The following is a 15,135-nucleotide window of genomic DNA, read 5'->3' as shown; positions in this document are numbered from 1 at the left end:
CATGTAGTGACAGTGCTGTAATTGAATTGCATGATTCTGGTTGGTTTGATGTAATTACAGTTGTGCTCACATGCAGGGTGGAATAGCCTTGATTGTGCACGGATAATTACCCAAATCGACTAGATTGTGGTTAATTGTGCCATAGACATTATGGGTGCTGTTGTTGTGTCTGCAAGCCATAGCAACAGGAGACACCATTTATTGGAAGAAGCAGAACGGGAACTCATTTATTCGAGATAATGTCTAGATAATGTGTGTCACAGAATGTCTGTCACAACATGGAGTAAACCCAAACTAAGACTAATTGTGACCTTCCTCACACTCAAATCCTGGACGAAATCTCAGAGACTAGATAGGGAGGTGGGAGGCTGAGGAAGGTAGTGAAACAGAAAAGAACAGAAGAGTGACAGAACCCAACAGACTTGGTAGAGCGGAAGAGAGAAGGAGACTGCAAGAAGAGAGAGAATAAGAGAGACGACATCGAGGGAGTGAGGACAGGAGAGAGAGACGAGAACAAAATGGGGGGGGTGGGATTAGTTCACGTGAGACAGGGCAAAGAGGCTTGTAGCTCTTGGAGTCCAAGTGAACACATAAAGCCAAAGCTATCCATAATCTATAAATCACTGCATAGGGAACAGAGAGTTGTAATCTGCAGAAAAGCCTGTCTTAGCAAACGATTTGGGGCAAATAAACAGAGAAGCACTTTAATATTTTACACATTGTCTCCCATCTCACCATCTATCCCTCCATCTATCCCTCCATCTATCCAAACATCTATCCCTCCATGGCCTCCATTACCTCCAAGCTTATAGGCCAGGCCCTCCAACAACCTGAATCTACTTAAAAGCCTTCCTGCTTTGAGTTGGATCACTAATGGGTCACACACACACATACAGCAACAACACAACAAATATTAGGCCTGATTGATAGATAAGTGTGTATATTACAACATGGCTTCTGTGTTTATCACGTGTGTCATGACAGGAATCTGATAAAAGGTCGGGCCAAGCCGGGCCGGGCAAGGGGCAACCGTCAGAGGGCTAATACCAGGCCAATTGGACTGAGCAGTAGGGAACAGAAAGGGGGCTCTAAAGTGACTAATCTGGGATCAGGGTTCAGAAATCGCTCTGTAGCCTTTGAACATTGTGAAAGTCAAATGCCATTTTCTATAATGGCATTCATTTAAAATAACATGCATGCAAGTGTGGACAGTGCAAAGAGTTTGAGGCAGTGGGCATCCCCAACGTCTGACGTGTACTCTGACCTCCAGGGACTCAAACTCCACACATTTCACCACGGCATGCTCATCCATAGGGCTCAGACTCAGCTTCTCTTAGCCTCAGTCCCAGCCACGGCCCCAGCCCCAGCCAAACCTTCTCAACCCCAGTCTTAGCTAGTCCCAGCCCTGGTGCTAGCTCTAGCCCGCCTCAGCCCTATTCTCAGGTTCAGTCTCAGCTCCAAAATCATACAGACCCAGCCCGTAGACCCAACCGCTCACTGATAAATATTGTAACAGGTAGGGGAAGTGATATATTTCTTTCAGGGCTGTATGCGGACATCCCAACAGGGACCAATCCAGACAGTTTACACCCATTTGCAGGAGGTAAAGTGTGTCACACTCAGAGCAGGTCCCCACACAGTGTTTTTATGTGGTGAGAGTGCTCTCTAGGTAACTACTAGATGCTGTTGAAGTTGAACTCATCAAGATAGATAGTACATAGAGAGGTTGACCTAATTACTGTACCATTGGTATGTATAGTCTCTGCACAGCGGTGATTGACAGCTTTGCTGTTGTTTTTTTTAAGTCAGAAAACAAGAATATTTTCCTCCCCTTCCCAATCAAACTGCTAATCTTTAATAGTTGTAGGCCTGTTCTAGCTTTGTTTACAAGGACTACTGTAGGATACCATCAAAACTGCTTTTGACTGACTAAGATGGAATGTAGGCACACCATTTAATTTTGTACCATGGCTTGACATGATAAGTTCGGAGAGGAGAGAGAGGTATGAAGAGGCCCAATGTTGGTCAGGTTATGAATAACCTATGTCTGTGAAAAGCCTCTGACATGATTAATGCAGGAGAAACTGGCTCAATACAGCACTGATGCTATGCTGTGTGTCAACACAACATGCGCCAGTTACAGGTCACCTATTACAATGATTCACGGCCACATCATACTTCATACAATCTTTCTCGATCCGAAGATTCCGATCTGTACAAAATGGTGCTTGATCGACAGTGAATGATTAAAAGATTGTCTGCTGTGCAGCTAGATGATGAGTCAAGGGATGCATGGCCGGGTAGCCATCAGAAACGTTAGTGTGTTTTGAAAAGAACGTTTTTTGAGTCATTTCAAGCTTCTTGCAACTAAAGCCTCCCACTCAGTTTCAATTTGCTACACCCCATGCCAGGACACAAAAGCTCCTTTTTGTCAAATCAAAGAGAAAATAAATTTTTATGACATGGAAGTACTATACCTGAGGTATTCTCCATAGTCACTCCCTTTAACTGGAGAAGTCGCCATTGCAGAAGACGGGGACCACATGCTGAGTGCAACCATGTGCAATTTTCAAAATTACATTCTTCCAGAAAGTGAAATTATCCACAGTGTATTTTTAGAGTGCAGCAATTATCTGGTCAAGACAATTTAGTGGTCTACTGATTTCACTCCTTCAAAAGGGATATTTGGTTATTTGATCACAGAGAGTGGTGGAATTGCACACCCCAGAGATCAAGTGATGACTGAAACTGTGGTTAAAAAAAACTGTTCATCACTAGACCAAAAACACGTCCTTGTGGTCCAAAACTGACCTCATCAGAATGCTGTGTTTCATGAAGAACATCCTGGGACCTTTCGTGGCTAGTGATTGGAGGATTGCAGTGATGCTGCAGTCCTATTAGGGCAGTCGGGCTGTTAGACCTCTGGAATGCTCACGACGGTAACCTGCTTACCAGGGGAATTACAGCAGCGTAGCCAACACAGACTAACACATCCATTCTCCTGACCCACTGATTCCTCTGACCCCAAAGATTCATAAACAAACAATCCCTGCTAATGCCTCATGACACATCATAAATATCAGTCAGGATATGATCGAGAGCTGTAATTAGCTACACACCAGGGGAAAAAATGTGCAATAGATGTTTTGGCCTTAAACAAAGCCTGCCAAAATATCAGCAAAATGAAGCTTTAAGGGTAGGATCTATTTAGAAGCCACCATCTCAGGATCTAATATCTAAGGATAATAGTATAATATTAACCTTTTTTTACCAGAATATTTGTATGTGCCTGAGAGGACATCATATTTCATTCCAAAAGTCAATCTGAAAGAAACACTTAAGTGTCTCAGTCTCGCTGATTGGGGACATCTATCATGTTTCTCCCTGTCTCACACCACGCCACACAGACAAATCTGAGTCGCTAAGGGACGTCATCACAAATGCAGGAAGGGGGAGAGTTCTGTGCGATGGAACAGGAGGCGGACATCCTTTTAAAACATTTATAAGCAAAGTGTCCCTCAGACCCAGACGGAAGAGACACTCCTTAAAGACAGGTTAGCACGCGGACGTGTAACACAAAAGTCCCTCTCCTCAACCTCAGAGAAGTCACACCATGAAGCTCTTCCCTTCAGGAACTCAGCACCGGAGAGGAGGGTTCTCTCTCTCAATCTATGATCCAGGTACCCCAGACACTGACCTTAAACATTAAGTGCAGGAATTTGAAACTGACTTTAGATCAGTAAGTCAAGGGTTATCTTAGAACTAAGAGCTTCTTACACGTTTCTGCTCTTTCTTTGCCCAAGTGAGCATCTTGAATCAAAGTTATCTGTGAAGATGTTACCAACCCTTACGGCAAACTAGCCTTCTTCCCACACCTTGGCAGGAGATAGTTCACTCTCATCTGGGCGCACTACCAACGGCTCTTAAGGGGTCTCACAGAGTGTTCTCAACAGAGTAACGATGTACTACTCTCATTCGTTCGTTTTTCTCTCTTTCTCTCAAATATCTGCCATCATTTATTCATACTCGTCCCCAGAACCATCGCTGGCTGGCGTCGTCTGAAGGCTCGCTGTCTACAGCCTCCTCTCTCTCTCCGTCGCTCAAAGCTCATGCACTTTAGTGAGCAGTCCCAAAGGTCTTTTAATTTTTGAGCATCTATTTTTATCATGAAAAATAATTGAGGTGGAAAGTTCCATCTGTCCAACCAACACTCTTTCCAGCTGCTCCTTTTGGGCTAGGACAAAAATGTGAGCTTCCACATACATTTTGACTGATAAAGCAGTATGTTTGCATTATTAATGTTTGAATCTCATATGAATGTAATTTTTTTTCAGTTAGGGATTTAGGTTTTTGTTGTTTTTCAGTTTTCTTTGGTCTGAACTTTAAGTAAATATCTAGGTATGTTTAGTTGGAGAGATCCACTCTGAGGAGCAGTGGAGGGTGTGGAGACTAAGAGGGTTTGAACGCATGACTGAACGGTACTGCTCTTTCACTACTCTCCTCTGACCATCTCTTTTCAGAGATTTCCCTGCTGTGTCACTTGTCGGTTGTATTTACTAACTGTACATCTACAGCCTGACCAGGAACTGCAGTAGAGGGGACGGGGTCAACAGGGTCAGTCTTTGTTTTGAGTGATAGGAGGTACAAGCAGGCATGACGCCAGTTATGAATGCTAGGCCATTAAGGTTAATATGTATTTTATCCAATGTGAAATGTCATAGGATTTTTTGTATTCCTTCCAAATTCAAGACACTCAAATGCACTGCAGCTTTTCTACAGGGATCCACATACAGTATGTATGAGACCAAGAGAATGATTTGCATTGCTGCATTGTATACGCCTTATCTACCAAATTCAGCCTACAAATCAAAGAGTTTGAGTGGAATTTTAAATGAAAACACACATCATTGGGAGAATAACAACTGGGGTACTAGCCCTGCCCAATTCCTCAGACACTACATTCAGCAACAACTGCTTGAAAAATTCAGGGCCAGCAAACCACCACCTCCAAAGAATTGAATGGTGAAAATTGACTGGCGTACCGGATTGGTCGTCATGCCCTGGGGCATTGTGGGTAAATCGTTAAAGAAGGCTATGGAAAACTGCACTGTTGTTATGACCCGGGGGCCTCATTCTCACAAGCACAACCAATAATTCATCATTTTACTGTCCCGTCTCCGGAACGTTTGATCCAACTTCAAACTTTGTTCTCATTATGACTTTGACTCTTGTCTTTAGACAAGTCTTCTTTTTATCAAGGGGAATGTGCACGAGTCCTGACCTAAGTCTCCGGTCTCAAAGACTGACAGCATAAGTTAGACAGGGACCTGCAGTGAACCTACAGTAAGTAATGATTTGTCCACTGTAGATTCACTTTTTGGAAGTTTTCCTCATGTTGAGACCCCCTCTGTGTCTCTTTTAGTTTTTTCTCTCTCACACACACAAACACACACACGTGCATGTGTGCGCAAACAGGCACAAACAGACAAGTACACATGGGAGAGAACTTGTCTGAAACTCCAACAGACTTATACTAAGCTAGATAAGACAAATGGATACAAGCCAGTTGAGAATATCATCTCTACTCAATGAGTCACCAGTTAGCTAACTTTTCCACCAAGCAGTTACTACTTCCAGTAACTTGTGATTGTGTTTCTGGGTCCTGCAGTGTTGCCTTAACATTGACCACTGCCGGTTTCAAAATGCAATATACTGCCTGTACAGAGATATTTATATGTGCTGCGTACAGAGAATGAAAACTAATTTCAATTTAAGGTGAACTAGCTAATATATTTCAATAGACCTAATGTAAGGTATCTGAGCAAGATAAAACGTTAACCTCCGACCGTCCTACAAAATTTCGCTAATGCTGAAGAGATACAGGGAGACAGTGAGAGACACTGATTACTAGAGTTGATTTTAAAGGGCTTGGAATAGGAGCACTAAGCTCCGGTGTCCATCTCTCCTTCAAGCTTTGAGTAAAGGTGGCAGTGGATAACAGACACCCATGTCAAAGTCGCCTCCGCCGAATAACTACTCAGGTGAACCCTTTTTGCAATCAGGAAAACCAAATTGAATAGTCCGTTGTGTGCGACAAAGGTCAACGTACTGTGTTGTGAATCTTAGGATCCATGATGGCGTTGCAGACATGAAACTGATCCAGTTCGATCACGATTTCACTCAATGCACACTGTATTCTGAAAACTTCCACAGTGGTTGAGTTCCACAAAGATGACACGGTTTGACACGGCTGACGGCTCGTCACATGGAACTAGTGCACCTAATCGCTGGATTATCAGTCAGAAACCTTTCCCGTCTGGCTTCTTCTCTATTTCAAATTTAGCCTACGGGCTCTCTGTTGAACTTGCAAGAAAATCGTATGCGTATCCTTATTTTAATGAATAAAACCTTTAAACAATGACATGACAGACTAGACAAACTCAAAACACTTATTCAACGATGTGCAAGCAATTGAGGGTGATTTTCGTGCGATTGAAAGCCCACAGCTTTAATAAAGGTCACACTGCACGATCTGAGTTTTCTGTTGAAATTGTGAGAACTCAGTATAAGATCCAAGGGTGGATCAGATAACATACTAAAATGGGCATATTCGTTCATAAGGCTAAATCCACAAAACCATTTAAAATACAAATTCGTTGAATAGTCTTGCAATACTTTAACACTAACTAACACTTTTTGCCACCTACTTTTACTATAACGAGTTAAAGTATCCTTCGCCCTATAAACTCATCAACTTGTCTTTTGCGAAAAAGAATAAATGCATAAAGTTGTAGACCATGGGATAACTTTGACCAAGTCATGATTAACTTACCTTCCATACAAAATATCACCAGCCAAGCAATCCATAGGTCCGAATTATGGAACTTCAGCATGGTGCGTAACTATTTAGCAAGTCGTTTAGTATATCTTCTGTGCGAAATAAAATCTTCTTTCACAGTTTATTTGAAGGGAAATAACTGTCTCTCGAAACAGCAAACATTAAATCTGCCTGAAATGTGTTACTCAAACAGCTGTGCTTCTTAGACAAAACTAATTTAAAAATCTGTCCGAGTACAAAATAAAAAACGTTTGCATTAACGTAAAACCCAAAACATCCGTTTCTTGATAGTTTTATTCAGAAAAGCAGTTTGTTTTACTGTTGTTTGTCGCGCCTATGTCCGCGGACAGCATTCGGTATTTTCCCCTCCCAGCAATTTACGCACCGCTTCAAAATCTATCCGCTACACTTGCCAGCGATGGAAACAAAGTCAGAGAACACCTTAGACAAAACCATTTCTCGGTAGGTGAAATATTCGTATATGTGGTCGCTGGTCCATGGCTTGAGTCTCGAACATGCACTCCTTTTCGCTTCAGCATTTTATTTGAAACATTGATTGAGAACTCGCCCGGACTGTTGCCAGGAGACCGCTGACGCCAGTCTAGACTAGAAGTACGAATGCCCCCCTCTGGTGACTATAAAAAGCAACCGCGGTCCTTGGCACTGGCATATCACTCCATGTGAATTACAGTTCCGTTTAAAGTCAGTACACAGGTTTTATCGTTCTAGAGAAGCAAGGTTGGTTTAGAACAGATGTACTGGACTCACTCCATCTTAATTGCGGTTTTTATATCCACTCAACCTAAAACCTAGTAACACTAGCATCCCTCTGTTGGTTTTGACTGAATAGTTGATAATGTCATACATGTTTTTGATCAAAGTTTAAGCTATGCATGAGGTCAGAGGTGCAGTTTAGTTATTCCTTAATCGTATGAGTTAGTTGTTCTTTGGTAGTCACCATAGAGTGAGCCTTACAACACAACAAACAGCGCTTCAACTGAAGGCTTCAACTGTCAATGTGTCCACTTGAAGCATTCTGATCTCACTACTTAGCTCAGCACAAAATCCTGCTTGTTTCTTCCCTATTTCCCTGGGCATTTAGCCTGAAAGCTCTCCCTGGCAAAAACATTGAATACAATTCCAATCCAACACTTTAAAGACAAACATTAACACAATGACTTTTTTTCTTCCTTATTCGACAGTTTTGATTTCTAAAGCCATGAGACATGGATGAGAGGGAATGAGGGGGGTGATGCTATCTGGACCTGTCCCTGGGGCCTACTATGGGCAGCCTGTGGCGTTTGGCAGACATTCTGAAGAATGTGTCTGTTAGTCCTTCAAACCAAGGTATCCTAACAATACTGCCAATGATATCAGGGACCAGTCGCAACACATCCCTTCAACTCAAATACACAAGCACACTTTGTCTGCAAACAACAATGGTCAATGAACTATGGATTAAACTCCCATAAATAATTTAGCTTCACCCATTACCCAAACACTATTTCTTAACCTATACAGAAGCATATGGAGTAGTAAAATAAGAGCAGAATAAAGGGATAAAATCCCATACACTTACAACCTCACATGTCCACAGACAGACGGAAAACAATCTGTTTCAAAGTGGGCACAATCACAGTAACCTAGATATATTGTGTAAATTCTCTCTCCTCCTTTCTCTGGTCTACCATTGGGGACGGGCAGAGTGTGACAAATGAGGCAGACCACTACGCAGCCACGGAAACATCCAAAGACACTTGATTTATTATTGATTCCTTTTGTAAATTCTTTATTTTTATTTTTCCACCCCTATAAAAGATTCAGAAGATGTGAACAAGATCTGCTTTGTTAAATGTTTTAATTCCCCCTTTCCTGACATGCCTAGTTAGAGTTCACTCTGACTATAATATTGATGACAGAAGGAAATGTGTCCTTTGCTGTGTCATGAGTTTTGGACCTCACCATATTCATTATTATAACCTTTATTTAACCAGAAAGACCTCTCTGAGATTAGAAAATCTATTTTACAGGTGTGTCCTGGCGAAGATTGTCAGAAGTCAGAAATATATACACAGCCTAGTTTGAATAAACAAAAAACAGAAAACAGAAACATTTACAGTACTAAAACTATTACAAATCATCAATTCATCTTTTAGATGGTGAATAATGCATTTAAAATGTTCCACAGACACCACGTTTTGTAGTTTCAGCCAGAGAATTCCAATCAAACGGGGCTGCGTAAAATCATTTTTATCTAATTAAATTCGAACGTGGGGAACGTTGGAAATCGAACATGGGGAATCTGGATTGCTCTGTTGTTTCCTGAGTGCTTTAGATGTAGGCTGGCTAGTATGAATAAACTCAACCGTGACTCAGCAGCTCAGGTTAGTTCGGTATATGGACAACTTTCCATGCCTCATCTTTTATCCCACGCATTCTCCTCAAAATACAAAAGATTCAGAAGGAAGCACAGATCTCACGGTGCAGTGACAGACCTTTTTAGGAGGCTATATGAGATGGAATCGAGGTAACGCTTTAAAGTGTTTACATCCGTCTTCATATCTCCACTATTTTCCAGATATAACTGTAACAATGTTTCAACATCATAATTTAGCATTTAATTGGCAAACATTGCCCTCTTGTGGATGACTGTGACGTACTCGATAGAAAGGAGAAATTTCCACCCGATTCGTCACTGGGAAATGGATGCTAACGTTACATTGTCGAAGCTAAATATACACAAAACAAAACCCATAAATGTAATCAGCTCAATACACATTGATTATCGGTTGATTAATAAGCATATAAGGTCAGTCCACGAGTGTGCAGTTATCTATTTTAAGTACTGTGTTCTTTGGTGTTGTTGAGCTTACCGGCGTCTAACTGTCGCTTATTTCCGGACCTTTTGTGACGTAGGGGGGCCAAGGGTGGCCAGGTTCACTGAGTTGTATTTATTTTTTTGTGGATATTCTTTGGTACAGCATTCAAAAATGTTTACGGAACTGTATTGTTTTTTTTGTAACGATTACATGTGAACATTTTTGTTATGTAACTTGTGATTATTTAATGCCTGCTTGAGCTGTGCATACATTACATTTACATTTAGTCATTTAGCAGACGCTCTTATCCAGAGCGACTAACAGTAAGTACAGGGACATTCTCCCTGAGGCAAGTAGGGTGAAGTGCCTTGCCCAAGGACACAACGTCATTTTGCACAGCCGGGAATCGAACCAACAACCTTCTAATAGTCCGACTCCCTAACCGCTCAGCCATCTGACCCCTCTGCATACATGTTAAAATTACTTGTAGTTCAGTCCTGGGGAGTGGTTTACCTTGGCTGGAGCCTGTATCACGGGGGTTCAGTTGGGGAGGGGGCATGAGTGAGACACCAGGGTTGTTTATCAGTTTTGCTGACATCAGTTCAGTTTTTGTACCGTTTTGCCTCCTTGTCTACAGGGCTGCAGTCTTCAATAGCACTTTTTTATTATTTGTTCTACTCCATCCTAAGTCTTATTAGACCCTATGGTACATTACCCTTCGACATTGACATGAGACCCTTCACTCAGCAGTGTTATTGTGAGAGTGAAAAACCCACACCAGCCCATGTGTAATCCTTGTTTATTTGGCATTAGTATTCACATTATATCAGCATATATAAATCAGCATAAACAACAAGAAAATAGTGAAGCAAGAACGGCGTCATTGTGGAACATCTGAGCTTTCAAACTGCAGATGCTCAACTGTGATGAATTCAGTCTTCTGAAATGACAAGGAACAGTGAGTTAGGTACAAATTCAAGCATATATAAAGCCTTTTGTGCGTTGCACATCAAATGCAAATGAGCTGGTCCATGAACTGTTGAAATGTTGCCCATTTTTTTTCTGCCATGACCATGATAATACAAAGTACAGGAGCATGATGGCCACACCAGAGAAGGCTGTGTGCTTACAGCAGTCAACACCCCTGCATTACCATCCCATCGCTGCTATCTGACTTATACACACCCAATGAATGAGGGTTTGAGTCGCCATTACGAATGCTCTCCCATTTCGTCACATCTCATGTAACCATAGTCAAAAGGTATTTACAAGTGTTCACGTGGACAGGTATGTTTATCTAGCAGCTGATAGTGCCACACCCATCAGACTGGAGGGAGCCTTCACCCTTATAAAACGAGTCAGACCTGTTCCTTTCACCCCACCTCACAATCTGCCCCTACGCCCAAAGGTGAGGGGGCAACCTTTGTACCACAAAGCTTTGTGCTTGGGACTGGTTAGGTTACATTCTACACTTAACTGATATCTTATTTTTAAACCATTGGATTAAGATCTACTTCCAGAATGTGTGTGAGCACTCATTACCACATCACTGGCACACTGGATCAGTGCAAGAAGTCAGTTTACGACTGGTGATGGAGTTGCATGTTCCCCATGGATTTGTTTACCTAATGAGTGACCTGTGTTCAGCATGTTAGTCAAGTCTCCATCTCATTCAACCACCCTTCTCCTTTCAATTCACAATTTTAAAATGACAGACGTTTCCACAGAGCCCCCAATTACCTAATCACTGTCAGAAGAAGAAGAGGAGCCTGAGCCTGACTTGTGTCCTCCAGGTTTGTGCTTCTTGTCCTTCTTCTTGTGATCCTTGTCTTTGTGCTCCTTCTTGTGGCCTTTATCCTTGTGCTCCTTCTTGTGGTCTTTATCCTTGTGCTCCTTGTCCTTCTTGCTGTGGTCTTTATCCTTGTGGTCCTTGTCCTTGCCTTTGCAGTCACTCTGAATGCAACACAGATGCAGACATAGTGAAGACGTGCAGCCTACGCGTGTAGCGTATGGTTATTAATATTGTATGCGTGAATAGTGTCCTAACTTGAAGTATCACCGCTACTACATGTAAAACCTTTCCACTGCTGGAATTATGAGTTTCTAGTATTTAAAACGCAGTCAAGAGCAAGTTTTTTATTGACGCTGAAAAGGCATGTCACAGTTCTACAGTACCTTGTCCTTGCTCTTGTCTTTGTCCTTCTTCCCAAAGCCAAAGGAGAACTGCTGCTCCTGGCCAGAGGCGTCTTCCTTCTTCACTTCATCCTTTCCCACAGCTAAAAACAGAAGACACTGATGTTACTACCTAGGTTCTCCACTTTGATGAAAATAATCCACGAATAGCTTTTCAGTACCGTTTCATAACATATTTATTTTTAAATGTGTTAAATAAACTACAAGTTTAAATAACATTTAAACATTGACTAGATGTGTTGTAATTAACATTACTCCATGGGTCAAACTTTTGTGTTGACCAAGTAGCTCGACCAGAATGTATGTATTCCAAACTTCTCATTCTGTTAAACTATACACCTCATGGCCTCAAGTTTGCAGCTGATAATGCTACAATAAGAGCCACAAACATTTTGTCGTGGTCCACAGACAAGAAAACGTACCTGACGCAAGGTCAAAATCCATCGTGTCTAGTAGAATAGCAACTGCTCAGTGTAGTTGTTCAGCGAAAACGCAGTAGAAATGTCACGGTGAAATTAAAGTAGGTGTTTATCAAGGAAGCGTGATGGCACCTGGCTGACCACACCTCGCTGTTACGTTGGAACGTTAACTAGATGGGTGGGTTCCTAGAAAACAAAACGATGACGTGCGACAGGGTGGTAGACAGGTGGGAGGTAATAGATACGGTTGGAATTGCGAACGCCCAGTGACAGGTGAAAATTAGTTTAGAACTTAGCCTATTACTATTATATGCTGCTCTGACACGTTGCTTAATTTTTACCCTAATGACCGACAAACCTTTACAAACCAATAAGAAACAACACTATTCGTTTCTTGTTTAATTCTTTAATTTAGCCAAACATTTTAACTCTGACACATTGTTGATTATCTTGCATAACGAGGTCACATTCCCTTTAGTTACAGTACACAATCCAACGGATCCTGCCCAGACATTAAGGGTCTTCAACCATAAATGTTGTACCAGTATGCAATGACATCTATACATTGGATTAACCAGGTTTTACAGCAATATATTTCAGGTAATTATATTTAGTTATAATTACTTTACAGTCATCAAACCAATCTCTTTCAATTTCTAGGCCAAACTTTAACACATTCTGATTTGATTTCAGGTCAACAAATGAACACCACATTTAACAAACAACCTAAACCATATGTTCCAGGAATGCCATCTCTTTTCACCTCGATACCTCAATACATGCTAATACCTCTGTATAGATGTATCTGTTTGTGTTAAGGCTGATAGGGCTTAGGGCCCCTGAGCAGGTCGCTGGACGAGAGCACTGTGCTCCTCCCAGCCACGCCCCCAGCTCCTCTGACCCTGGGGGGATTTCCCATTAGTGACTCCATGGGGCTGCGGGGCCTGGTGGAGGGGCTGCCGTCTTTGGGATTGAGGGAGGAAGAGGAGCTCATCAGTGACTCATAACGGGAGTTGGATTTGGGCATCGGCAGTGGGTCCAGAGTGGGTTTGGGCTTCACGGGGGTAACTTCAGGCCGATCACTGGATTTGCCAAACGCACAATAGCTGCTAACAGGACCGCCTGGCAAGTCACAGTCTTTCTTCACCTCTCCATCCTTATCAGGGAAGTCCTACAAGGCAAGTTGATTCAAGATATAAATGTACATATGACAGAGGATTTTTGACCCACGCAAGTGGTTGTCATATATTTGGTCTCCTATCCTAGGACACATTCAGAGGAGAGTCAAACAGACTTGCCCCTCCCTCTACCAACAGATATTCACTTGCTACCTTTTTCGTCTTCTTCATCTCTGTTTCTCCATCTGAGCCACTAGAATGCTGAAAAGAGCAAATTATACTCCAAATGAGACTGTACAGTGTCATTTGTGTCTACCAATTCATGTAGAAATATTGATGTATATTCACATAACCTTGCACCCAGCCTTACTTTCTTGTTCTTTTTGACCTCATCACTTCCTGAGGAGGAGTCATCCTAGGGCAAACAAAGAGTATGCTCAGAATCGAATACCCTTACATGTACTTGGGTACAGCGACAAGTTAATGCATGTACCACTCTTGCACTCACCTTTTTCTTTTTCTTATCATCCTCACTGCTTGACGATGAGGAATCCTAAATGGAAAAAAGAGTGAAACCTTTAACGCTACCATCCTCCCTGATGACCCAAGGTAGAACATGCATCACTCTACATCCCTCACGTTCAAACATCAGTCTACTCTACGCTTAGTCGCTGCTCGTAATAAACCTTCATTTAAGATGCTTCTCACCTTTTCCTTCTTCTTGTCCTTCTTCTTCTTCTTATCCTTCTTCTTTTTATCCTTGTTCTTTTTCTTATGTTTCTTGTTCTTGTCCTCCTCGCTATCAGATGATGCCTTGGCACAAGAGAACATTGGTTTTACTTTTTGACTAGCTAAGCCACGCCTACTGTACAAACGAGTTCAATGGTAATTATAATAGTTTCACATGTGACACGACTAGAAAAAAATATATACCTTCTTCTTTTTCTTCTTCTTCTTCTTCTTCTCATCTTCACTGTCAGATGAGCTGGAATCCTACATTCAAGAGGTGGTCATTGATCAAAATATTTTGTACACGTTTGACCACTCTGGACAACATTAAACAGCCCTAACAAACTTATGTGGTGCTCACCTTTTTCTTCTTCTTGCTTCTCTTCTTTTTTTTCATCTTATCCTTCTTTTTCTTCTTCTTCTTCTTCTTCTTCTTCTTGTCTTTTTCACTGTCAGATGAGCTGGAATCCTACATTCAAGAGGTTTCTTAATATTTTATTTGAGATTTATCACACTGGGTGTCCAAACAAATGCAAATGGGACCCACCTTTTTTTTCTTCATCTTTTTCTTCTTCTTTTTCTTCTTTTCTTTCTCGCTATCTGAATCGTCATCTGAATCCTGAGACAAACAAACTTGGATGATGATGATGAGCATACACAGACAAAACTAGTTTAACATCACAACCCATGTATGTCCTATGGGAGACCTAGGTTCCATGTTTGCTTTGGTCACACACCTTTTTCTTCTTCATCTTCTTTTTCTTCTTTTCTTTCTCGCAATCTGAATCGTCATCTGAATCCTGAGACAGATAAACATTGATGAAATACAGTGAAAACTAAACAACATGACACAACCTATGTATGTCTTGTGGAAGACCTAGGGCCAAGATTTGCTTTGGTCACAAACTTTTTTCTTCTTCATCTTTTTTTTCTTCTTCTTTTTCTTTTTGTCATCCTCACTGTCTGATGAAGAGTCATCCTGAGGGACAGAGAGGAGAAGAAGCAAGTCATGTTGAATA

The 15,135-nt window shown here is 41.7% G+C and overlaps 2 protein-coding genes across 2 annotated transcripts; both read right to left on the bottom strand.

Moving 5' to 3' along the window:
* Positions 1-10,439: 10,439 nt before the first annotated feature.
* Positions 10,440-12,410, bottom strand: LOC124477460 (putative uncharacterized protein DDB_G0292636). The gene is made up of 4 exons (XM_047035259.1): positions 12,273-12,410; positions 11,833-11,933; positions 11,398-11,610; positions 10,440-10,597 (listed from the first exon to the last, which is right to left on the bottom strand). The coding sequence occupies exons 1-3, from the start codon at positions 12,292-12,294 to the stop codon at positions 11,398-11,400; spliced, it is 336 nt and encodes a 111-aa protein (XP_046891215.1). The 5' UTR covers positions 12,295-12,410; the 3' UTR covers positions 10,440-10,597.
* A 249-nt stretch (positions 12,411-12,659) lies between these two features.
* LOC124477459 (protein FAM133-like) lies at positions 12,660-15,099 on the bottom strand. The gene is made up of 10 exons (XM_047035258.1): positions 15,024-15,099; positions 14,854-14,916; positions 14,664-14,735; positions 14,478-14,585; positions 14,321-14,380; positions 14,096-14,200; positions 13,896-13,940; positions 13,758-13,802; positions 13,601-13,648; positions 12,660-13,440 (listed from the first exon to the last, which is right to left on the bottom strand). Exons 1-10 carry the CDS (start codon positions 15,036-15,038, stop codon positions 13,084-13,086), a joined length of 918 nt encoding a protein of 305 aa, XP_046891214.1. The 5' UTR covers positions 15,039-15,099; the 3' UTR covers positions 12,660-13,083.
* Positions 15,100-15,135: the final 36 nt, after the last annotated feature.

This window comes from Hypomesus transpacificus, chromosome 15 (genome assembly GCF_021917145.1).
Source record: "Hypomesus transpacificus isolate Combined female chromosome 15, fHypTra1, whole genome shotgun sequence".
NCBI lineage: Eukaryota > Metazoa > Chordata > Actinopteri > Osmeriformes > Osmeridae > Hypomesus > Hypomesus transpacificus.
The sequence above is the reverse complement of the archived record's forward strand: the minus strand, read 5'-3'. Positions and strand labels throughout refer to the sequence as shown.

Coding starts and splice junctions, on each gene's coding strand:
- LOC124477460 (XM_047035259.1), bottom strand. CDS start 12,294: ATGGATTTTGACCTTGCGTCAG. Junction 11,934..12,272: donor GGATTTTGACCTTGCGTCAG/GTACGTTTTCTT, acceptor TTCTGTTTTTAG/CTGTGGGAAAGGATGAAGTG. Junction 11,611..11,832: donor AAGACAAGAGCAAGGACAAG/GTACTGTAGAAC, acceptor TGTTGCATTCAG/AGTGACTGCAAAGGCAAGGA.
- LOC124477459 (XM_047035258.1), bottom strand. Junction 14,736..14,853: donor AGAAGATGAAGAAGAAAAAG/GTGTGTGACCAA, acceptor TGTTTGTCTCAG/GATTCAGATGACGATTCAGA. Junction 13,803..13,895: donor ATGATAAGAAAAAGAAAAAG/GTGAGTGCAAGA, acceptor TGTTTGCCCTAG/GATGACTCCTCCTCAGGAAG.